General features: G+C 46.3%; 1 protein-coding gene and 1 long non-coding RNA gene across 3 annotated transcripts in view; both read right to left on the reverse strand.

The window, feature by feature from the left end:
- The window catches only part of LOC147239905 (uncharacterized), a 121,321-nt gene extending 120,253 nt beyond the window's left edge, over window positions 1-1,068 (reverse strand). For both annotated transcript variants that reach the window (XR_015111479.1, XR_015111480.1), the window contains exon 1: window positions 586-1,068. This is a non-coding gene — a long non-coding RNA (uncharacterized LOC147239905). The remainder of the gene's footprint in view (window positions 1-585) is intronic.
- Window positions 1,069-4,583: 3,515 nt separating this feature from the next.
- On the reverse strand, window positions 4,584-21,790 carry hs3st3b1b (heparan sulfate (glucosamine) 3-O-sulfotransferase 3B1b). Its single transcript, XM_086195282.1, has 2 exons — window positions 21,053-21,790; window positions 4,584-5,406 (listed from the first exon to the last, which is right to left on the reverse strand). Exons 1-2 carry the CDS (start codon window positions 21,631-21,633, stop codon window positions 4,788-4,790), a joined length of 1,200 nt encoding a protein of 399 aa, XP_086051408.1. The 5' UTR covers window positions 21,634-21,790; the 3' UTR covers window positions 4,584-4,787.
- Window positions 21,791-25,442: the final 3,652 nt, after the last annotated feature.

Here is a 25,442-nt window from a genome sequence, read left to right on the forward strand (position 1 = left end):
AATCCACATTTTCCCCAAACGATTGAAATCAAAATGATTTAGATTAAGCTCAACTTTGCATCTTGGCACAGTTCCAACTACTGTAGTGGAAAATATAATCGACCAAAAGGAGTCAGAAGTAAGTTTACCTTTCATAAATCACAACTTGTAGTGTTGCCAGGCAGTGGGATTCTTTTGGTGCTCAAAAGATCAAATGTTACACAATCATCAAGGTTTGCTACCCACAGCTACCTCAATGTAAGATGGAGGTTCGAGTCAGAAATGTAGACCCGTGCAACATCTCAACAGAAATGAACGTATAAACATCACACAGGCTGGCGCCCGGAAATCCCCAAAACAACAACAAACATGGAGGTAAATGCGCTAAAACTCATCCCCTCATGCTTGGCGGGTTCACCTTTTCTCAATTCTAAGAGAAACATCCAGAGCGATCAGAGAAATAAGCCAAGACTGAAGAAACAGAGCCTTCACCCAGCTGGAGTCATGGGAGCTGAGGGGAGCCAGCTTCACGCCTGTAGCCTCAAGCACCAACTCAACAGAGACATCAACTCACTATTTGCATGTCAGCACAAGCAGTTAGCCTACCTTGATGAAGCAGAGCGCTGGTGGTTGACTCCTGTGAAGAGTAAATCCTCAGGGAAGGCTGTTGTGGTGAAACCTGAGGTCTGAGGCCTGCATCACAACACACATCCTGCATGAGCCAGAACTGATACGGCGGAAGAATCCAGAGGAACCTCACTGAACTCAAACAGCAGCTAGCAAACGTGCAATGAAAACACAGTGAGCTCATCCACAAAGTTGTCCTCAAGTGATGTAATCAGGCTAACTTGGCAGGCTAGCTTGCTTGTGAAATGCTACATTAGCAGTGGCAGCCAAGAGCATCAAAATGGAGGAGCAAAACAGATGGAGGAGCCTATACAGTTTCAGTAGATCTGCTTTGCTGCAAAGGTGCATCAGATGGGTCTCCACAGACGGCTGATGGAGGAAAAACAACATCAGATAGTTTTAGTGACACAACCTTGACCAAACAAAAAAGCTTGAATGACGCAGTCTGAACTCTACTGGTGGTTTGAGCTCACTGCAGCTGAGAGGTTTCCCCCTGGGCTGTTTTTCTGATTGTTTGCAGGACTGCACAAAAACAATGAGGCCGGATTCATCCAAACGTCCTGAAGGGGTTTAGAACGGATCTAGGAAGAACCCATTCAATGTCAAGGCAGTCTGCTTCACATAGCTGAAATTTGAATTTATTTTCACATTGAGTTTGGTCTGCGCTCTGGTCTGGGGACAGTTTTGGGGAATGTCTTTCTTGGTGCTCAGTGGCAGGTTGATCAGGTTTTTCCTCAGATTGACGTCCAGCCGTAAAACTCCAACCGCGCCACGTACAAACAAGCTGTCATAGCAAGTTGTGTGTTTTATATAATTGGCAGTCTTATATTCCGCGGAGTTCACCGAAATAGTTTAGTTTTTGTTTTTTTTTAAATGTCATGGTTAAATATCTGTTATTCCTTTTGTCACACTGGGCAAAGGGCAGGTCCAGAGAAATACCGTCTCCACCAAGCAGGTTATTATGTCACACCCTTAACTGCCCCCCCACGGGGATAAATAAAGTTTCCTGAATCGGAATCATTAACATTGGTTTGTTTGTCTCTTTGCAGGATAATTTTTTTTTTTAAGAAGGGAGTTTTATTTGAGTTAGGAACTGATCAGGATCGGGTGATACTTTTCTATCGAGGAAACTGCTTCTTGTAGGAACTCGCTGATAACGTGGTGGCAGATCATCATGTGGTACAACAGCTTGATAGATTTATGTAGAGATATAAATTTGCGGGTCAACGCGGGAGGAGGTTATTATATCTCCATCCTTGTGCCAAAGGAGACGTAACCTTGCTGTTATTTCAGGATTTCCACCAATTTTCATGCCCTTTAACAATATTACTCACAGAAAACACAACTTGGAGTTCAGAATTTGAACGTAAAATAATAAAACAGCAGTATAAAATGAAACACCAAACTGTTTTGGTAAAATATATACTTATTTATTTCTTTCTTCATACAAAGAAATATTATGAATGTTCAGTATTTAATCATCTAGAAACATCTGATTCATTTTGCTCTTGCATTGTGTAAAATTAATTCCTTTGATGAACATACCACAAAATACTCCATTTACATGTATTTGTCATTTTTGTACATACAGAGCGGCTAGTCTAGATACATATTATATGTGGGTAAGACAAACATTTCTGACATTTATGGTTCACAAAACAGGTTGAATAAAACTCAACCAGAAACAATGCAGCCACATGGAGCAAAACCATGAGTGCAAGTTTTACTACTTTTCAGAAATTCCATCAGGTGCATGAACCTGACCGGAATTCAAATGTCAGGAAAAATGCCAGAGGATAAAGTTTCTTTCCAGAATGTGACAACTTGCTAAGAGACACCACCATAAATGCTTTCATAATAATCAAACATTGCACTACGGAGAGAAGGAGGAGATCAAGGCCTTGTCTGATTCTATTCAGATGAGGAGTTTCAAGCAGATTGAAAGAAGAAGAAAAAAATGACACGTGTAGCAAACCTCCTTCCCCCAAGCTACCAACCGATGGTTTGAGGCTAAACCCGGCAGCTCAATTCAGCTGGAAAATTAGAAAAAATAAAAACTGCTGAACGGGAGGGTAATCATCTGGTTCAATGACAAGAGCAGGCTAGCCGTGATGGATAGTTAAAGAGGCACAACATTTAACTTCAAAAGGAAAAACAATCAAAAGTGGATGTGAGGAACTTTCGTATAGCTTGTGTACATTCAGTCTGGGCCCTGCTTTAGCCCTCCTCTAAATCCATGTCCCGTAATCCTGCATTGTCATCGACGTCCGCCACAGTAAGCATGCATAGCAAAGCCTCGGTGTACCCTTATAAAAGCGTGCCACCCGCTGCAGAGATGGGGTTTCACATCAGAGAATGATGACTTCTCCCTCTTGCATATCAAGAATTCAAGTAGAAAAGACAAAAACAAAAGAAAGAAAAAGCAAAGGAGGAGGAGAAAGCTGAGAGGACGACTCAAGCTGACATGATATCAACCCAAAGGGTCTTATTTTTTTATTTTTGGCAAAAAAGTAGAGCTGAAATCTGTCATGGAGACTGGTGATGATGATGAGGGTGAATAAGGCATAAAATCTACCGGCCATGGACCACGGCACATGAGGTTTTTGTGATGACACGAGGGAGGCTACACAATAAAACCCTGCCCTGCGGCTGCTGGGCTGAGAGTGTTTCACAGAAAACTTCTTCCTCCTCTTTGATCTGTTGGGTGTGGGATCTAAGACGAGGTCTGGTGGACTTGTGTTTGAAGAATCTCGGCTTCAGCTTAGCCTCGCTGTGAAAACGAGGCGAACGCTCCCTCTGCCCCGCGATGCTCCGGCTCTGCTCTCTTCAGCAAATCAACTGCCTTTCAAGGAAATTTGATTGAGACTTGGTGTGACCTTTGAACTGAGCGGAGAGGGCAACATTCTGGCTCAGATCCAACGCTGCTTCTAATCGGGAGCGCGGGAGTGGAGGCTCCATCGATCTGCCAGTTACCGCGAACCAATTAGCATAATGTTAACATGGCCTCGTACGTGGTCAGAGATAGGATTCAGTGTTTGATGGATGGGTCATTCATTAGAGCAGGCAGCAGGAGCACCGAAAATGAAAGGGCAGCTGAATATTTTAAGCACGAGTGACACAATGAGGATCAATTGGGCCCATTGATCTACTGGTTATTGAGAGGAATGGGACATGAGGTTTGCTGCTTAGGCTAAAGCCAAAGTAGAAAAACTGCACTGTAAAAGTGGAGGGTCAGTAGTTTAGTGAAACAGGTCATTGAAGAGTGACGCAGGAACGTTTCTACAGCATTTTGTGTCCGTAATTCGGTATTTTACACCAGAACTCCATTCATTTCTGACAGGAACCTTTGGGATATCCAATATGCTTGCAAACTCTTCCTTTTGTTTATTTTCAGACTTGTTTTTGCCTCAGAAACGCTGGAAAAATGTAACTTCTGCGCCAGTTTTAAGGATAAACTGTGGACAGTACGGTAGTGCATGCGAAAACATGCTAACAGGCTGCTGCTATCGCTGCACTCACTTCGATAGCGCTGCCGTGCAAATACTCCGCACAACTAGGCGTCCAAATGCGGGACAAAATTAGCTTTTTAATCCCGGGGTAACCCTCCTTGTGTGGTTTAATTGGGTTGGACGACAGTCAGAAATGTTGAATTTCATGAGGACTTCTCCTCGTGGAGGAATGCTCGGTGTGACATACGAAATTACGGACACCAGCTGTACATGTGGAGATGTAGCATAATGGTTTTTTTTAAAAAGCTAAGGTAAAAGTGTGATGCATACATGAACGAGGATGCACACTGATGTGTTCTGCACTCTGTACCCGTAAAATGGTGCTTTGTTTTTTTTTTATATTACCACCCACTATTTCTTCTTCTTCTGCATTTTGAAGCACCACTAAAATCCACTGAGTTTACAGGACCACGAGGGTAGAGCGAGACAATTAAAACGAGGAATGTAAAAACACACGTGGGCCGGATGTTATGTACAAATATGGTTAGGCAGCTTAGTGAATTAATTGCTTAGAAATAAAAATAAATTATTATAAAATAGATTTCTGTACATTTTACATATATATATACCAATATCTCCACATCTTACCATTGAATTACAGAGAAAAAAAATATCTTTTCAGCAAATGAAAAATTAAAAAAAAAACAAAAACATCCTCCATCTTAATTCACATCAATCCCAACCAAAGTTTTGCCCCGTCATCTGGTAGAACTTCATGTTGAAAGGTCTATAAAAGTCCCGTAACCTCTGCACCACCTCAGGGTCAATGTTGGGATGGGTCCGCCCTTTGGTTTTGCCCAGGCAGTGGGGCTTGCTGCTCCCTTCACCCTTCTTGAGGCACGGGAAACCCTTAGTCTGGTTGAAGTAAAAGTGTTTGTCTGTGATGATCCTCTTGAGGCCGAGGAAGTCCTGAACGCGCCCCAGCTCCGCGGCCGGGTTTCTGATGAGCTGCTCGCCACTCACAAACAGGATCTGGTCCATAGGGAAGTACTGCAGCCAGTTGTCCAGGTGTTTGGCGTAGATGCCGATCTGGATGGCGCTCCATGAGGTGTCGATGAGCCCCGTAGTCCTGTTTTTGAAGGTGAGGCTCTCGAAAGAGGGAATATCAGGCTTCTTAGAAAGAGTCTGCGTGTAGTCTGAGATGGCCCTGGTGACAGGGTCCCTCACCACAACAATCACCTTGGTGTCCGGTGACATAGCGGCAATTCGGGCTGGAACCTCTTTGGTCACAAAGTAGCTGGGGGTTTTCTCCATGGTGATCTGGCCCTCCAGGGACTTGGGCATTAACTCCCTGAAAAATGATGAAAGAGAAGGAAAAAAGGAGGTTAGGAGCAGGGTAAGGTGGAGCAAAGTCTTGAGTAATGTAATCAAGTTGATGGAGTGTACAGTGGTCTGTAATCAATGAGTCACTGAGCCTACTTAGCCTTATTATAGAGCTCAAAAACCTATTAGTGCAGGCAGGTCTCCAAGATGCTCACTCACTCGTATGATATCTCACTTCTGACAGAAAAACAAAAGCCTTATTTACTGCTTAATCAAACCAAGGGATGCATTTACAGGAAACTCCACACACGAAAAAGCCTGACCACACTCCACATAAGGAGCTGCAACTAAATCCTGCACCCCTTAGCTCCAGTTAACCTGCTTGCTAACTGCTTCATATCTTTATAGGGTATAATTCCGCCGGTCGTATAATGCATTTTTTTAATGTCTTTCCTTGGCTTGTCTGCAGGACGTAATGATCCAAAGTGGCTGAGATTAATCAAAAACGGACTTTCTATACCAGCAGAGAGGAAAAAAAAAAAACTGCCCTGCTGACTCAGCGGTGCCCGGTGCCCCGCCCCTCTTCTGCCAAGCACTGAAATATGAAGAGGTTTGTTTCAGAAATCTGTTTTTGACAAGACTGAGCTGGGGTTTGGGCGAGGGCTGTGCTGATGGGCTTCACACAGATATGTTACATGCAAACATATAATCTAAAGGTACTTGAGAACAACTGGTTTGCAGGGAAAGTGAACGCGCTCCGCTCTCTCAGCATTAGGTTTCAGAATTGGCGGCCAACCACAGAGTCTAGATTATGGTGGAGGCGATAAGAGCGGTTTGACTGACACTGGGACACGGATCACCTTTCCCTCGTTGGCCCCTGCACCAGGAAGAAAACTAGCCTCGGTGCTGTACCCAGGATTAAATGTGTTCCTGGTGTTGGCTGCAGATGGAGAGGTTCAAATTATGGACTGCAACAGCCAGACTGTACTTTGTTATAGTAGCAGTGCACAGCAAATAAGCAGTTTAAATCACTCCAAAGGCTGTAGAAACAAGGAAGAGATAGCCGAGGCCACTGGTCACCAGGTTGAGCTCGCTCCTAGATAAGAAGCTGGAGTCTCACCTTTGTCAGGGTACTGATCCACCATTGTGTACACAGTACTATTGAGGCGGATCCCATTCAAACCCTGCGTAACCCTACATGGAGAATTTGCACACCAAGGAAGGTGCAAGACGTCAGTGTTGTGGAGAGGAAAGTCTCCTTGTAAAAGCTGGAATGTAGTTCACGTCCATCTACCTCATGGCTAATTCATGAAACACTGGCTCTCCATCAATGCACACGTTTGTCTGCAAGAACCCCCCCAAAAAGATGGTGTAGACGGGTGATGTCAGGTAAGCAATAAAAATGCCTTATGGAAATGGTGTTGGCAGATTTGTGTAATCCTGATGCAGGGCTAGTGATCTAATTATGATAATATCTTCTTGATTGCTGACACATCAGAGGGGTGAACGGAGCAGACGGAGGGAAAGCAAGGCTGCTTCCAAAAGCTCATTAATAGCCTATTGAAATCAAAACAGATACAGCGTGTGGTTTCATGCAAGAGGATGACAGATCTCACTGCCGGCAAACCATTTCCGGAGACCTATAAATGCAAACGGCACATCACAAGCCCATGCACATTCTCTGCAGCAACTTCAAACTGTTTACACAGCCCTCTGCCGTGTTTTCAGTGGAAGGCAAAAAAAAAATTGAACATACTAAACTGAACAACATTCGACATTCTTTGAATGCGCGTCGCCTGCGAGCTTTTTTGTTTTCCTTGTGCTAACATACAAAAAGTGTCCAGAGCCAAAACAGGGAGGCAAATGGCTTCCAATCTAATCGGATTTCAACATGACAATGCAGCATGGGGATGGGGGGTGGAAGGGTGGGTGGGTGGGGGGTCTGAGTTACAATGTGCATAGTGATAGATTATGCTGATCCAAGCTCAGAGAATCCATTAAAAAAAAAAAAGAAAATCCAGTGTTGGGGGTTGCGGGAGCATAAAACAAGATCATGGTTGGACAAGGAGGAGGAAAGAACGTGGTGAGGAAACCCCTAAAAGCGCCAAATCCGCAAGAAGAGGCCCCCACTAATAAAAAATCTTCACCTCTGACTTTGCCCACTCCCTGTGTGTTTAAAAAAGGCAGGAAGAGAGAAAAGAGCAGAGAGGCAGGGGGAATTTTAGTGAGACAAGTAGCTCTTGGTGAAACAATGCCTATTATGCTCCTTTTTGATTTATGAGGTGATGCTGTTAAAGATTCCGTCAGCAAACAGGCAATTCTGTGACACAGGACTCTTCTCTTTTCTTGCTTTTCTTTGAAAGTGAGCCATTGTCCCGCCGAGCAGAGGGGTAAGCAGGGCAGCGGTCAGGGCAAAGGGGCGGGGATGGGTGCAGGGTGAAAGGGGGTAGGGAGGGGGCTTATCGTGGGTTGAGTGCAGCTCTCCTCCAGCCTTCTCAGCCTCGAGTGAGCGGAGCCTTTTGGAGAGCGCTTAAGTGGAACGTGTGGCCAAATTGTCCAGCAAACATTAACCCGTCCCCTTCTGTTCGGGGGGACTTCTACTGGCTAATATTATGATCCTTCCCCAATGGCCAAAAAAAACCCCACTAACATTGAACTTTTGGAATTCAGCCTGAGTCAAATGACTCTGCAGCAGACACAAATATTTATCGACATTTATGGGAACACCCTAATTTGGTCTCGTTTTCAGTCTCTGACACACATTCGATGAGTGGTCAAGGCTCCACTGTCAGCAAAACTCACGAAGGCCGTGACTTCCACCGTGCTAACCTCACTGTATGAGCGTCGAGTGACCAGAAATATATATGTTACGGTCTTCCGTGCTGCTTTTACGACAGGTACCAAAGACGGTACACGAGCCCAAGACGCTACGCTCTGGAGCTACTCTGACACCTCTCAAGTCTTTTGGACTTGGTGATTGTGTTCAAGATGTCGAACGTGACACACCAGGGGTAAAAGAAGGACTGACATTGATTGGCTTTCCACAGCAGTTTAAGTAAACACGTGTGAGCAGATGTGCTCTGTAGAAAAAGCAGCAGAAATGGTAAAAACTGCAAATACTCGCAATTCCGATTCAGCCTGGCTTGCTTCTACTTTCACATGATTTATATCTGTCTTTTTTCCTTTCTTTTCTTTTTTTTTTTTTTTTTTTTTTTACTCCCTTGCACCTTTGTCCATTGAGAATATTTCAAAGTTGAAAGACATGCCAAAAACAGCGATAAGACACAAAGCAGAAGCCCTTGTCACATGACAGCATCAAACAGAGGCCGGCGGAGTGGCCCCTTGGCCTGTGTTTTAAAGAGCCCCCATCCCACCAGAGATAAACGGCAGGCAGGAAAAGGGTTATTTCTGTCTGATGCTCCTGCTGCCTTCCTCCTGTCACATTTGATTTGATGATAACGGGCTGCCACTGGGCCGTCTGTGTCGCAGCATCCCTGACAAAATGACTAGGTTTGTTGGAGACAAAAAGGCAAAAGCTATTTGCCGTGAGTCTGCCGAATTTCTATTTGATACAAAAGGTTGTCAATTGTCTGACACGTCTGGTTGTTGAAAGCATTTGAATCTCAAATTAGGGTTCATTTATTTGAATCCTTGCAAATTAGTGGGCATTTGTGTCAGCCAGGGATGGTGGTGTTACTCTTTGGCATTTAAGGTGAAAGCTGTCTGGTTTCTGTGGCGTGGAGACCCTGGAGGGAGTATTAGCTCACTTTGGGAGGTAACACAACACAAAACAGCCGTGTACACTGAACCTAAGTAGCTGTAAGTGGAGACCGAATTAAGCAAATCCGCCACTCCTGCTATCACTTCACTTTCATCGGCTTGACATGCCTTTAGATTGAGGTACTTTGGCCACCACCGCACACACTCCTCTGATCCCCGAGATTCCCTCGACCTCTGGCAATCAGGCCTCGAGGTCCAAAAGCAAAGTGACATTTCACAAGTGGGAAGAAGGAGAGGGAGGAAATGAGGGGAAGTACTGAATGAGTCCCTTTCTTCTCCAAGGGCCTCTTACCAGAGCCCCTTCACAGGAACATGAAGTGGTGGACTTAAATACAAAGACACATCTTTATTCCGTATTAGATGATAAGGATCTCGAGTGCCACTTCAGCATTGAACATGCTCCAAGTTTGATCCCAGATAATTCAAACAAAATGCATGCGTATTATTTCACAAGACAATGTAAGAAATGGGATACTGTCGAAATCCCTTTACAAAAAGATGATAGGCGCAGATACGGAGCCACTGGTGAATATGAAAGCTCAGCCGGGGAAGCCTGCGTGTGTCTAAATAGACGACCTTTATGTAACACAAGTACAGATAGACGCGCACACACGTAGTCACTATGGTCAACACGAGGGAGGCAAGCTAACTGAATATTTTCAAAGTAGCATTTAAGCCCATACAGAGGCCAGACATTTTGAAAAATACTCCACTGTGCTTGGAGTCTGACATTATTTAACCACAGAGCATGGCTTTGGCTGTAAATTAAAAGAATAAAGAGGATGGTTTATGGCGAGGTCTGTTAGGCCGAGGGAGAGGAGCTCTGGTTGCAGTTGCAGAGGCTTCATCTCTCTCTCTCTCTCTCTCTAGCACTTGAAACGAATGGAGTCCAGGTGTTAGTATGCAGCCACTTAGAGCTGACAGTTCCTTTCCTGGCTGAGAAGACCCAGAGAGCGCTGCTTAGAGCGGAGATCCTGCAGGTGGATGCTGAAGGGGGTCTGGGTGCATCCGTGCGGTTTCTGGTAAAACCTTTCACACGTTTTACCGATGAAAAGTAATGCAGTATAATTCGTATATACGCCACGTAACCGTAAGTCAGGACAGGAGACGTCAAGACATCTGCAGTCGTGTTCCTGAGAACAAAACCGGGTGTTTTTTCGCCAGATGTTGGAACAGCGGCAGCTGTGTTTCTAGGGATGAGACCGGGTGTTTTCAACATATCAGAATATATGGGGGTGCTTTTTTTCATGATGTCAGAACATTATCTATTATTCTGGGGATAAAACCCTTCGCTCTTTTTGTTTGTTTGTTTGTTTTTTGTGTTTATGTCAGAACGTTTGCCGCAGCATTTCTTGCGACCAAATAGCGCATTTCAAGCGGGGCATTTGGACATTTGCAGCCACGATCCAATTACTTTTGTTTTTAACCCAAACCTAATATTTAAACACAGTGTTGCTGCATAAAATATTGTTTTCAGAACAAAAAGAAGGTCCAGCAGTTAGCAAGGAGCTTCTCACTAAAGAAATGTGCAGTTGTAGCCTGTGGCACGGAAGGAAGACGTGCAAGCAAAGAGATTTACTCTGCACGGCACAGACATTTGTGGGAATATGCACTGATAATTGTTAAATTATAAAAGATAACAATTTTTTATGAGAACAGGATGCCAAAGTACATTTCTCCCCATTTATGCACCTTTCACACCTTGTTCGAAGTTAATACCCACTACTGATGAGCAGTAAGTGATGCTACGGCTTCATCAAATTGATCGGGCATCTGTCAGCCCAGTCGGGGCTCCTCCCCAGTCCACGGTTTCAAATTAACAGGCTTCACTGGATAATGGTGTCAGTGGAAACCGAGGAAGGTGGCTCTGTGGAAGCCCCTCCAAATCATCTGTCTGCTACAAGTATTAATAATGCAGGCTGGCCTAGTATCACAGACGGAGGCCTGGATGGCCCGGCTCTGGGATGGGGCGTATCATGCAGGTTGAAGCTGAATTCCCTCTACAGATTATTCAGAACGCATCAAGGACAGCTGTAGGTACGACAAAAAGGGGGCTCTATCGTGTTGGTTTGACTAAAACTGGACTTTTACAAATGAACGTAACCAGACCCGCGTCAAAAAGATCGAGCCGGTAAGATGTCAGACTGACGCAAGTCATGCACTCTGCACAGTGGATTTGTCCATTTTTCTCTTCTTGGAATTTAACTGAAGGATCAGTGCTGGCGAACTGATTCATGATGCAAAAGGTCAGCGTACTTCTGTCAATAAATCCGTTCTTCCTCCTCTCCTGTACACTGGGATCACGACAGCCACCGACTAAACCTCGCCAAGGAGACGCCATGTCTGACGCGACTGATCCTTCAGTCGACCGTAACACCGGCAGCAGTGAACAGCCAGCGATACTGTGGTTGGCTGTTCCCCAGAATGACTCATTAGCTTAAATGGACAGGCTGTTGTTTGGCTTGGATTCGGTGTCACACATCTAAATTTAGATGTTTCAACGATGGGTCATGGGTGTGGCCATGAGTGCGACACCTTATAAATCAAACAGATCAGGGAACGGGATGATTTGGACTCTGAGACCTTTTGGATCCCCATACGAGTCCAAAAGCTCCTGAAATGGTTAAAGGGTTTCATGAATGACTTTCCTTCACAAAATTGCACTTACGTTTGTGTTTTTTTCCTCAAATCTTACCCTTATCTTGTGAAATATTGACAGTTTCACCACAATTGCGGCTTTAAAAACTATAAAAACTTAACAACCGACGAGGGAATATCAGTTTTGGGTTTTACTGAAACAGCTGAATTGACATTTTGCGCTTCAATAAGCCAAAAAATGGTTTGGAGTCAGTTTATTGAGGGTCTTCGGTTTCTTGATTGGAAGGTTCTCACTGACAAGGTCTTCATCCAGAGGGGAACAAAATGGGAGTGTAAAGGAAATGACCTCACTGTAGGGTCGCAGGTCAGGTCTCCCCAGAGAAAAAGAGCCCATACGCGCTTCGGCTGAAGTGGTCGGAAGCGCTTTTTCCTTTCGCTCGGTGACACTGTGACGCTGCGCTGCCGAGCCGACGGGTTTGATAAATGCAGCTCCCAGACCCTTAACTTCATCAAGACGTTAAACTGTGTCAGAGCAGCCTGGGAATCCACTGACCCCCCATCGGGCCACCCCATTTAAACCAAACAGCTAACCCCACAGACACAACCCGCCCATCCATCATTTTTCATGTGGAACATTCTTTACCGTGGCGTCTTCTACAGTGAGAGTGAGAGAGAGAAAGAGAGAGAGAGAGAGAGACATTGAGTGACAGCGAGGAGAAGCGGAGCCAGTCCGTGCGGTTCCCGACCATCCAAACTGGTTTGAGGCTCATACCAGCAGAGTTTTGGATGCAACATCAGGCGCTAGTAAAAACGAATAAATAAATAGAGAAATAACCACCACATAAAATGCAATGGTCTACATGTCAGCACAGGCCCAGATACCCCCCTCTGATATGTCCTTAAGCAAGACTGAAAGATTGTGTTCTTGTGCCATTGTGGTCACTTTGTAACGGGCAGTGTTGCACAGACGTGACAAGCACAAATTATTCAATTCGATATGTGACTATCGTTTCTTACATAGAAAATCTGTTTTAAAGTATATTTGTTGCTCTTTGGCAGCGCCGACAAACAACACAGGAATGTGTGGAGCCACGGGGAGCCGCTGTGGTCGGAGACGGCTGCTTGGAATTACCGAGTGTTAATAACCCTGCAGTGAAGCGAGGGAGCCCACCATGTGGTGGAAATAAAAGAGAAGAGCTGGTGAAAGGTTAGAGAGAAGAAATGCACTCTTTTGTGTGTGCAGCAGCCTGCTTACAGGTGTTGGTTCTTCGTCTCCTAAAAGCTCTTAAGAGGTGAAAGATCTCATCGTTTTCGCGACGCTTAACGCAACCACCTCGCCACTTTGTTTGACGTGCGAGTCACCTGACACCGCTGCAGCAATCAGGCTCATTGTCACCAACGCGTCGGCACGACACAATCGCACAAACCACTTGGCGATCTCACTCGGAGTTTGTTTAGCGCTCGTAATCCTCTGAGGGTGTTTGCTGAAGGTGTTAGCCCACGGCTTAGCCACACATTCCACCACTCCATCACTGTCATGCTGCCAGTGGCGTGAAATAAACCGATGACCCGTGACTGAATATAAAACAGGGCAAACAATGAAAGGCTGCAGGTGAAGACTGCACTAGTGTGTGCGTGTGTGTGTGTGTGTGTGCGCGCACGCCCGCTAGTAACTCTGGATGCTTTGCAGGCAGAATCAACCATTCTGACTGATTTCCTGACACTTGACATGCACCATGAGATGCATGACTCCTTGATCTAAGCTACAGCAAAGATGAATAAAAGATGAAACAGACTCGGGAAGAACATACATGCCACCACCACCACCACCACCACTCCCCCACTCCCTAGACACGTGCACACACACAGTCACACACACACACACACAGAGTCACACACAGACAAGGAAGGAGCAAGCAAGCTACTTTGCATCCTGTTTGAATGTGGCTGTCATCTGTAACTGCCTGCACACCTTTTTGAAGACAGGTGAACTCCAAAGTGTGTGTGTGTGTGTGTGTGTGTGGGGGGGGGGGGGGCAGGTCCTCTCTACTGCAATAGTGTGCAGATCCTATTACGCTTCCCAGCTGTTCTCTAGGTTCATGTTTTCGCTTCCTGAAGGCAGCCCGTCCCTAACTAGCTAGCGTAGAGGAAGCTAATCACGACAGCAGCAGCGGTTGTGACAATTAACCTGCTCTCTCAGTAATGGAGCCACTGGCAGCGGCGAATCCTGAAGGCAACACTACAGTTTGCTCTGGATTTGAGCCTGGATGTCGTCTCCAACAATAACTCCAAGCAAAGCTGAGGACAAGATAATTACTGTTAAAAATAACAGGCGCTGCGTTAACCATTTCTACTGCCAAACACAGACGCCAGAGCTCAGCGCTTTAGCTCAGAGGGGTTTCATGATTTAATGGCTGCAGGGCGCAAAGAGGCCAGCTCTAAGAAATCTGTGAGCCACCGATTCCCCAAAAGGTGAGCTGTGAAAGCTCAGGAAGTTTTGACATTTTCTTGCGACCTCCACTGGGAGGGTCATGTGATCGCTGGCGCTGGTCTGTTAGCAGGAGAACTCAAAATGTTGTGGTGGAATTTTGATTCAATTTGGTAGATTGACGAACAATCGATTACAGTTTAGGACGGATCCGAATACATGTGGAGGTCTGCGTTCTCGGAGTGACCTGGGGTTACCTTGCCCGTGTACCGTTTAGCAGGATTACACTAATAAATGTGAAGACGTTTTTTTGTAAATCTTTCTAGAGGAGGTGTAGCATGAGCCAAGCAAGAATGCATTACACTCTGGGGCAGCTACGTCTAAGTTGGTGAAAAATGGCATTTTCAAACATGAGGTTTGGCTTGACGGAGGCACCACGCTCCCAGGGACCGCTGCAGTCCTTAAATTCAAGATTACCCTAAAAAAAAAACTCATAAAACCGGGCCGTCTACAGAAGTTGAAAGATGGATATATTTTTGAGGTTGGTGCTGTGTGACCAGTTGGCTCAACAGGTAGAAAGCCTTCAACAACCAGAATGCACTGGGCTCACTGCCTTCCCGGGCTGCTGAGACGTCTGTGTAGCACCGCCGGCGTTGATCACGACATGCTGGACTGGTTGTTTTGATTTTGGGAACAACGAAGAGCCGATTTGACTGTCCGAACATTCAAAAAGCGTAATTGTGGCCTGGAAATCAGCTACATGACACGTCGTGCATCAACCGGCAGACATTTTCTACTAAACCAGGCGCTCCAGGTGCAGACAACATGGAGGGAAGTACAACACCATTTGCATCTTCAAAATCAGTCATTTTTCACTTTAAGTAAGAAAACAGGAAACATCACTTTGTCGTTCCAGGTTTCCAAGATTCGAAAGAAACAAAACAAAAACAAAAAAACTACAAATATGTCCGTTCACAGCCAAAGTGAGAGAATTTGATTACTGTGTGGTTATTTTGCTTCATCCATCCAGAATACAGAGAGCCGTTTTCTGGGGATTCCAGTGTGTGTGTGTGTGTGTGTGTTTTTTAAGCATAAGACAAAAAAAACTACGCATGATGGAAAATAATTGGGACGGAGTGGAGTTTGGCTGTAGAGCTGAAGTGTCCTTACAGCTCTACAGAGAGTCCAACAGCTCTGGGAGCACACGGAGAGAGTGACGAGTGGCGAGCAGCCGCAGCGCGGAGACAACTCAGGGCTTCTAATGAGCTCTGCTCTTTTACTGCCAGGCTAATGGAAACCTCAGGAGACCGCTGTACGTTTGTGTGAGTGTGTGTGTGTGTGTGTGTGTGTGTGTGTGTGTGTGTTCCCTCCTCTCTCCCAGAGGCAGCCACACTCTCCAACACCCTAATGGCTACCTCTGGGACTTAATACCTGGGACAAGCGAAGCTTTTGCAGGTTTATTGTCATCACTTTCTCCTCCTGCGCCGTGTTTTTCTTCTTCTCTGTGTGGATTTGTCGCACTGACCCATCTTAACTGTAAATGACTGACAAAAGCCTATTAGTCTTCATTCCTCCCAGCCTCCGGGGGAGCATTTTTAATGTGCTAAAGAGTGTTTATTTAGCGGCAATGAATGACCATTAAGTGTGGAGGGAGGACGTCTGGTTCTGTTCTGACATGTGTAACAACTTCTAAATTATCACCTTGTTAAAACGGCTTGAATTCACACGCAGCACACAGGGAGGTTTGTGCGCCTCTACGCTTCCCTACGTAGCCCAACACGACTTTATTCTTAAGAGGCAATGGTTTGCCGTTGTTCCTGAAGGGGACAGGGAGGGTAAAGTAGAGCAGTTGCATCACTCTGCAGGAGTGAAAGAGCACAAACAATCCTTTTTTTTGTTGTTTTCTTGTTTAAAAAAAAAAAAAAAAACTATTTGTGTGTGTTTGCGTGAAGGACAAGAGGAAGTGAATTCAGGAGTGTGTGAATGTGTGACAAAAAGTTCCTGTCATGGCTTTTATACTCGGCTCCAGCAGGAGGTTCCTGTCTGTGGCGGCCATATTGTCTTCAGTGGTGTGTTCACCATCAGGATGAGGAGTGTGTGTGTGTGTGTGGGGGGGGGGGGGGGGGGGGGGGGGGGGAGGGGGGCACCACAGTGCAGCGCCGCCACTCCCCTCTCCGCAGGTCTCCCCTTTCACAATTAACTGGTTGTAATTTGGGGATGAAAGCCGCCCTTTCTGTTTCTCCACCCCCCAGTTACTCTCTATTCTTGGACAGGCCATGCCAGCTTGGGCAGAAGGGGTGGTGGTGGTGGTGGTGGTGGTGAGCGGGGGGGCTCCGTCCTTCCACGATGACCAAAGGCTTCTCCGGGAGAGGGCCACTTGTGGGCAGCGAGGCCTGCAGAGGGTCCCGCCCAGGATTGGACCGATCAAGCATGACATGCGACACCAGCAGCAAGTGCACAGCTGGAGGACTGAGGAGACGGTTTATTAGGGAGGGACCCGGGTTCCAGTAACAAATAATCCTCCATTTAGGGAGTTTAGCCAACAGAGAGGGTTCACGCAGTTTGTTTTTAGGTTACGGTGGAGGATATGAACCTGCTGTTAGCTGAACGGTTGGCCAGTTGGCTGCTGCGTCCTGGAGGAGTTTCAGTAATCCTGAAACTATCTGAACTCTCTGGTACTCACCCCCCCCCCCCCCCAACCAAGACTACTAGTCCTGGAACTAAAACGGTTCTTCAGCCTATTGTTGTCTGACCGTGGTTTAGGACCCGCGAAGATTAGGCAAATTAGTCGGCGCTGCGCTCCATGGTTGCGGGTCGCTGTTTGTGATGGAAGTCGTCTTGAGCAGCAGCTGGACCCACCTGGCCCTTCCATGGTGCTCCCTCGTTTATCCACGCCACCAAAGCAACTTCGTAGACTTTCCTACGCGCGCTGGCTGAAATAGAATGTAGCGAACCAATCAGATTTGTTCAGTGGAGAAAGCCCCCCCTCAGCCAAACTTGTCCTGGAGCCTCGGGGAGGACAAACACTCCCTGATTTCAGTACCCCCCCCCCCCCCCCCCCCAAAAAAAGTCCCAGGATTCAAAAGGTTCCTTCTTCGTGGGGAAGGTTCCTGTGGTCGGACGGGCGCCTTCAGTAAAGTGTTGGTTCATCGTCCGATTGTACCTTCATGTCGTGTCAAATCTGAGCCCCATTCAAAAAGGTTTTGGACTCAAAAACGAGGTGCAGCTTCATGTAAATGAGGTGTTTGGACCCCAAATACCAAAAAGTCACATCAAATTTTTGGAAATGAGTTGGAATGAAGTGCACTAAAAGGGTGTAACAAATAATTTAGTGACAACAGAGAACTTGTAACCCTATTAAAGAAAACAACAACCTGAAAAACCCCAAAATGAAGCACAGAGAATCAAACTTCAACATCCACGAGCTCAGAGTGGCTGTTTTCTGGGGGGCTTGTGGGTCCCAGCAGGCTGCAGATGGTGGACACGCAGACCCTGTCAGCTAGCAGATGTGGGTCTGACCTCGGTGAAAGGCCCTTAACCCATCACTCCACATTACCTCCAATCAGGCCTGACCAATCAATACCAGCTCTCCCAGAGGAGCCAGACCGCCGTGACGTTCGTCTACAGCGTCTGAGTCCCTCTCTCATTTATCAGCGGGGGACGGAATTTGTTTGCGCCTCCGTGAGAACGCGTGATCTCCCGACTCTGGCTCCCAAACATCGCCGCTTGGCAGAAACGCTGCTTTCGAGCGGTTCTCTGAAGAACCAGGTGGCCTCTGTTGGCCGTTGACAGGAAAGAGGGAGGGCGAGGTCAGCGGAACAGACAGTGGACGGGTCACCTACATGGAAATAGGAGCATCCCTGCGGTGAGAGGATAAAAGCACGTGCACCCATCCAGAACTGTCCCTGACACGGCTTCAGCAGCGGTCTGAATAAGACCCGGCCCCTGAAGGACCCCCATCCCAACAAAGCTCTGCTTGTCTTTTTGTTGTTGTGTGGGGCTACACCTTATCCAGACATGTTCACCTCCACACACACACACACACACACAGTAGCTCAACCAAGCTAAAAACTAGTAACCCAGCTCTCTCAGACCAACAAATGACTGACAAATACATTCCAGGCAGGAAGTACAAAGTATCTTGACAAAAGCATCCCATAATAGAAGGTGATACTCATACCACCCATAGGGCCGTAACTGGGCCCCCTCCAGCTACAGAGGAGCCACTGGGAGGGGTGACGGCGTGGAGAGCGCAGAGGCTCGACTGCGACTTAGAGCCAGCGACACGACAGCAAAACCACAAAACAGTAACAGGATGTCAAACCCCCTCCACGGGCACACGGGTCCTGGGGGGGGCACACGGGTCGGGGGGGGGGCAGGAGGAGAGCTACCAGTGACACTAAACATTTGAATACATGAGATTTTGCTAGCACAGCTTGGTTTTGTTTGTTTCAGCAGCATCTTTTCACTTTCACCAGGAACCTTGAGAAGTGCAAACCTTTTTTTCTTGCTACATAACTTGTAAAACCACAAATTACACAGTGGCAGATTAAAAATATATAAAAACACGCGAGTTTTGTTGCTATATAAACAAAAAAAAAAGGCTCACACAAGCTGATTACTGCATAGGAAGAAACATTTACTGCAAGTTTAGAAGTAGTAGTAGTAGTAGTAGTAGTAGTAGATGGTAGCTAACAGGTGGAAGTAGAAAGTGGAGAAGTGCAGAGCTCCAGCGTCCCGCCGAGCTCGCCGCTTCACGCATGACCTCACTAGGAAAATGTGCACCTCCTGCTACGAGGAGCCTCAGTCGAAGGCGTGAATCACACGTTTGTCTGTGGCACAAACAACAACAACCTGCCAACAGAGCTCTGATATCAGGCCTGCGATGGCCTCTGCCGCCGCCGCCCAGTCTTCTCCGCTCCCCCCACGGCTGCCTTAACGTGGCCCGACTCCAGATCTAAATGCCAGTCGGCCAGAGGAGCGACAGGCGAGTTCGATTGTGCAAACGGACAAACGGCTGGTTCCTCGACTCCTACGCACAAAACCAGGTTCCCATCACGTAGCTTTTCCTCAGCCGTACTCCAGCTTCTCTCTCAGATCAGCCATGATTGATTCCCTCTCCTGAGCTCTTTGGTTTCCAGCTGCTACTCTCTCACACGCACACACACACACACACACACACACACACCCGTCCTGCTGTCCCTCCTTGCTCCTCAGACACATTCGATTGTGCCACCAGCTCCCCAACACAGGCAAGTAGCCCGAGGAGGCCTCACAGCACCAAACACACGCTTCTCCACCAGAGACAAAACCAACATCAAATCCCGCCGCCGCCGCCGCTTCGTCTTTCTTGCGACCCAAAGTGGCAAAAGAGACTGAAAGTTTCAGCTCTGTTTTGATCCCAGAAACCAACGGAAAAAAAAAACCTTGAGCCGGGTTCCTCAGGCTGGAACCGGTGTTAAATTTCACAGCCTAAGAAGAAGCAGACGGCAGTTTTTGCAACTCCAAAAATGTTGGAATCGAGGTGGAAGTCTGGTCACATTAAACTTCCCCTACGGAAGCGGATGACCAGCGAAGCGCGGCTGGATCCCGGCGAGCACGTGGAGCTGGAGGCAGCACCCGCACGTCTGGAGGTCACACAGGTCAAACTGGTTTGTTGTTGTTGTATTATTTTTTTTTATTATTTCAAATTGACAATCAAAACTTGAACCAAAAAAAAAAAAAAAACTAGCAGCAAATGGCTTGAAATTTAATTTCAATGTAAAAGTTTGCAGAAACTGAAATTAATACACCAGTAAAACTGACTCAGATATTAAAAAAGCCACAGTTTATTAAAATGTAAAATAAAGAAGAGATTTGTAACAAGCTTAAAAACTTCCCCTCCAGATTCATGACGTTGTATTAAGACTTCTGACGTCAATAACGAGGTTCGTTCCTTTAGACATTTTTGTTTTAATTCAGAATTGAAGACTAAAAACTCCGTCTGGCCGGGGACCATCGGGGCCCCTGGAGCCCGCGGGAGGAGGGCGGGGAGGCCCTCAGCTCTCTGAGGGCAAACTTTCTACAGCACCAACAGGAAACGTGGGATTCTCCCATCCTTTTTATCTTTTTCCAACAAAAAAACAAAAACAAAAACCCTCAAAAACTTCCAAAAAAGTTCAACAAATTTATGAGATTTTTAATTTCCCCCCCCCCACCTTCAATTTGATCCTGAAGTCAAAACTAATTCAGAAAAAAGTTGGATCCTTTCAACGACAAAAAAAAGCTCGAACAAAAAAATTGTTTTTTTTTTAAATAACTGAAAAAAATAATTTAAAAAATTCAACTGAATAATTTAAATCGATCAAACTGGAATTTTGAACTTTTAACGAACGAGTCTGAAGACGCACGAGGCTGCAGTGTTGCGCCGCGTCCAATAGAGACCACTGCGCCACGCAGGTAAAGAGCCTGACACACACACACACACACACACACACACACACACACACAGTAACTCGGTCCGTTTCATTTGAAAAATGACGAAAAATAAACAACATCTACTAGTAAAAAATAAACAAGCCACGCGCGCGTAATGGCCACCAAACTGCGCGCCCCAAAGAAAAAAACCAACATTTGGATCCAAAAATGCGCGTTTGTAAGTGTTTGCGCAGCTTCAAGGTTAGAAAATTGATTTATTTTAAATTCACGAGGTTTAGTGAGGTTTTTCCCTTCTTTCAGGAGGCAGACTGCTGAGGTTTGCTTCTCAGGTGTGTGTGTGTGTGTGTGTGTGTGTGTGTAGCAGCAGAGACACTGACGATCCCGGTGGCATGCTCCGGTACCGGTGTGTGTGTGTGTGTGTGTGTGTGTGTGTTGGGGGGGGGGGGGTTACCTGTACCACTCCAGGCCGTTCTCGTAGCTGCGGTCGAAGAAGTGCGGCTCCGCTCCCATGGCGCGGATGTCCGGGTGAATCCGGAGGAACTCCAGCAGCGCCCGGGTGCCTCCTTTCTTCACCCCGATGATGATCGCCTGGGGCAGCTTCTTGCTCACGGAGCCGTTGGTGAAGTTGGACATGGCGGGAGGCTCCGGGGTCCGGGGCTGCTCGCCCTGCGTCTCTTCCCAGTCGTCGGTTCTGTCCGTGTCCAGCTCGTTATTGAGCAGGTCTCTGGACGCGCTGGTCCTCAAGGACGGTTCATCATAGTCCACATCCTCCCAAGACTTGGTGAGCAGTCTGGACACCAGGTCCATCCTGCCCCCGCCGCCGCCGCTCTCCGTCCTCTTGTAGACCACCGAACCGGCCTCCCGGGCGCCGTAAGAGTCCACCAACAAACTTGGCACGGTGGCGCAGTAGCCCACGCAGGAGTAGAGCATGTAGACCCACACCAGGAGCATCATGCTGAGCAGAACTAGTTTCTTCTTCACGGGGTTGGACCAGAAGACGTGCAGGCTGTGACACACCACGCTATATTCCATCAGCCTCGCGGGTTACAACCACGTCCCAGCGGCGCATGTTGACCGGCTCAGGCTCCGGGGCTCCTCGGCGATCCTCGCTCAGTGACGCGCATGCTCCTGCGGGGGGGACCGGTGAAACATGCGGCTGGGCGCCGGGACGCTGCCGTGGTGCTCCGGGGTCATCTCAGGTTTGATGCCGCTGCTGCCGGAGCGCGACGCTTATAAACACGCCGGCGGCTGACTGGCGGCGGCGGAGGCCAATGGCGGCGCGCAGCGCAAATATGCAGCCGTGTGTTGACGGAGGGGAGCCAATCAGAGGCGGGGATGGGCGGGATCAGCCGTGGGATCCACCGTGTGGAGATGGAGCGTGCGCGCGCGGCGGGACTCTGATGAGAGTTGACTAAACTTTCTCATTGAGTCGCTCGCCCCCCCCCCCCCTCTCTAACACACACACACACACACACACACACACAGGTTTACATCATCCACACGCGCACCTTTTCAATAACCCTCACCGGGGATTCACGTTTTCATCCCAGGAACGTCCACGAACTTTAACATCGAAGTTGTGACGAGACAAAAACGACCCGAATAATTAAACTCACGTTAATCAGTGAATCTGAAGCGCGTGGATCAACGGTGAAGGTGAAGCCGTGTCAGAGTCACGTGGTTTGTTTGTTTCATTTTAATTTCACACTCCTGTAATTTTTTTTCATTTAGATAAAAAATCTGGATTTTTTTTCCCTCACTCATGAATCTGAAGCTTCCATCTAAACCCGCGCCAGTAAACTCCTCACGTGATGACGTTGGAAACGTAAAAATCAAAGTTTTGATGTGAAAACTTCCACATTTGTTTGAGTTTTCTAAGGGAAAGTTTTAAAAAACAAATCCCGGTCAGACTCAACTCACGCGCTTTTCCTCTCATTAGAAAACAACTAGAAAAGTCAGTTTCTCACGCGTTAACTAGGAAAACTATTTTTACATGTTCCCTTTTTAAACTAAATGAATAAATAAATGAATAAATAAATGAATAAATAAATGAATAAATAAATGAATAAATAAGGTACAAAGTAAAGTTTTAACTGAGTAAAATGACTTTAACGGGAGTTGTAGGACTTTTAAGAGTGTTAAGAAACTCTTTAGTAAGCCACTCACACAAATACTCCTGACAGTAATTATTGCTATTATTATTATTATTATTATTACTGTTATTATTGTTATTGTTGTTCCTTGGACCATCGATCCGCATGAGTACATGTAATAATAATAATAATAATAATAATAATAATAATAATGATAATTATGATAATCTAGCTGAGTAGAATTCCATGTATTTGTGTTTGAGGGAGGAACGAGTAGAACCCCAGTAGAACCCTAAATTTCACTTTCCGGTGTCTCGCGCGTCTCCTCCGATTTTTACTTCTCATCCTTGGTTTTTGTCTTATTTACACATGAAGTTACACACGGAACTACCGGCAAGTACACAAAAGTATTTGAAAAAATACTTTCAACAGCCCCCCCCCCCCCAACGCGGACCAAACTTGTAGATATCATTTCCTCTCACTAAATACTGAAACTACTTTATATTAAATATAAGCTACTTTATACATATATGTATATACATATATGTGTATATATATATGTATACACACACATATATACATACATAAATACATATTGTACCATGTGTAGACACATGTGTGTATTTTTGTGTATATATTTGTGTGTATATACATTTATACTGAACATATATACATACATGTATGTGTATATGTGTGTGTAAAGTAGCTTATATCTCATAGGAAGTAGTTTCAGTAGTTTCAGGCAGTAATCAGTGAGTTAAAGTACAATACAAAGTATTCAAAACTCCTCTGTTTTTCTTCAGAATTTAAAGAAGTCAGTAAATCCTCGTGATGAAAAGCTCCAGATTACAGTAGAAGTACTTTAATCTCTAATTTAATAAAATAGGGGGGTGGGGATCAAAACAGATCCGTCACACAAACCACGGAGACCAGCGCGCGCGCGGGGGGTCCAACTTGCCGTTTTGATCGCTGATGACGTGGATTGACGGCAGGGAGGTTGATTCTCCGAATTAGAGGATCTGCTTGAATGAGTCACGCACGCGCGCGGTTTCCACTACAGTGGCTGTAGTACTTGTACTCCAACACTTGCTTCCTGTGCGGTATTAGAAGTACTTCTACACCCGAATACTGCCCCGGCGCCGCTACTCGTGCGGGAGCCCTTCAGAGATCTACAATAACGCACCTTTGCAGAGAGGCCAGAGGTCAGCGTCACCCGGGGGTTCTGGAACTCCACGATGGGAGTCGGCGGGGTTGTTAAAGCTGCGGCTCCGGGCCCCCGCCGCTGACAGCAGCTGAGGGACCCGCTTTTGTTGACCGATGAAGGTCCGAGTCACACCGAGCATCGATAAATCACCAGTCACTCTGATTACCGACACCGGGGCGGGGAAGAAACATAATCTGTGGGAAAATGAGATTAACGAAGATTCGAGATATAACAGGTTTTAAATGTTTAATGAAGAAAACTGTCGGTCTTAATACACTGGTTTCAGGTCTTTGCCCCCCCCTCCAAACACACACACACACACACACACACACACACACACCTCCCCGTGATGAACAAAGTCACACAAACATCTAAGTATCTTCTCCCCACACCTGCACCTGGTTTGCGTCTGACAGGTATGGAGGACCATTTCTGACAAAATCCCATTTCTGGTAAAAAGTTATAATGAAAAAAAAAAATCAAAATCACAAGATTAAAATAGAAAAACTGAGATCAGTCTTCAGCAAAACTGAATAAAAGGTAATAATCATGAGATTAAAAATAATGACTTTTTGAAATATAAAGTCTAACTGATATAAAAACATTAGAATTACAGAAAAGTTGTGATCATGATAAATATGCAAATTATGAGACCTTGAGGCAAAAAACTCAAGTTCTGACTTCATAATTTTGACATTTCATCTTTAAATGATCATTAAAATATAACTTTTTTTTATCATCAAGTCTACATTTTTATGTCAGAAGCATTTTTTTTTTTTTACTCAGAAATTAGGATTGCAGAGGAACCCTTCGTGGATCACGTCGTTGATGTTCCTTCCTTGAGGGACCAACGGTCGTTTCAAGACTCAAAGAGAAGTTGAGGCAACGCGCGACCTCCTCCCAACACTCACGATAAAACCTCAGGAGAACCAGCAGGAACAGGAGAACCGTTCCACGGAGTGAAGATCATCCAGTAACGGAACATCAGATGTTTCTTTTTTTGTGAGCGAACGGCTTTAAAATCCCCACCCCTTTTTTTATGAGTAAGAGAAAACTTGGCCAAGACTTTTAAAAAAGTTTCAAATTTACCTTTAAGAGAAGGGTGAATGCTGTGTGTGTGTGTGTGTGTGTAATTCACCTGTTCTGCCTTGGAAGAGGAACACCAGTCGGGAGGAACTGAAATGTCAGAGAGACCCAAAGCTGCAGGTCTGAGGGACGAGCGCCCCTCCCTCGGCGCTCCACCTCAAGAGGGACCAGGCGTCGACCATGACACCACCTCTCTGGGCCCTGCAGGCCACGATATTCAATCTCCACACAGGTTGCCCCCCCCCCACCACCCCGACTGTAACAGCTGGCTCGATCAATCCCCTTTCACCCTCTGATATGAAACTCTGGATCCGGTCAGACGCTTTACGAGGACGTGGAGTCGTTTCAGGTCTCCCCGGCCTTGGCCAAATCCCACGGACCCCCTTTTATGGAGGGAGGATGGCAGCCAGGGCAGTGGGAGCACTGGTTCCTCCCAGAGCGGTGATGGAAATGTAACC

This window comes from Aulostomus chinensis, chromosome 23 (genome assembly GCF_037954235.1).
Source record: "Aulostomus chinensis isolate RoL2024-O1b breed Wild chromosome 23, RoL_Achi_v1.0, whole genome shotgun sequence".
In the NCBI taxonomy this organism is placed as follows: Eukaryota; Metazoa; Chordata; class Actinopteri; order Syngnathiformes; family Aulostomidae; genus Aulostomus; species Aulostomus chinensis.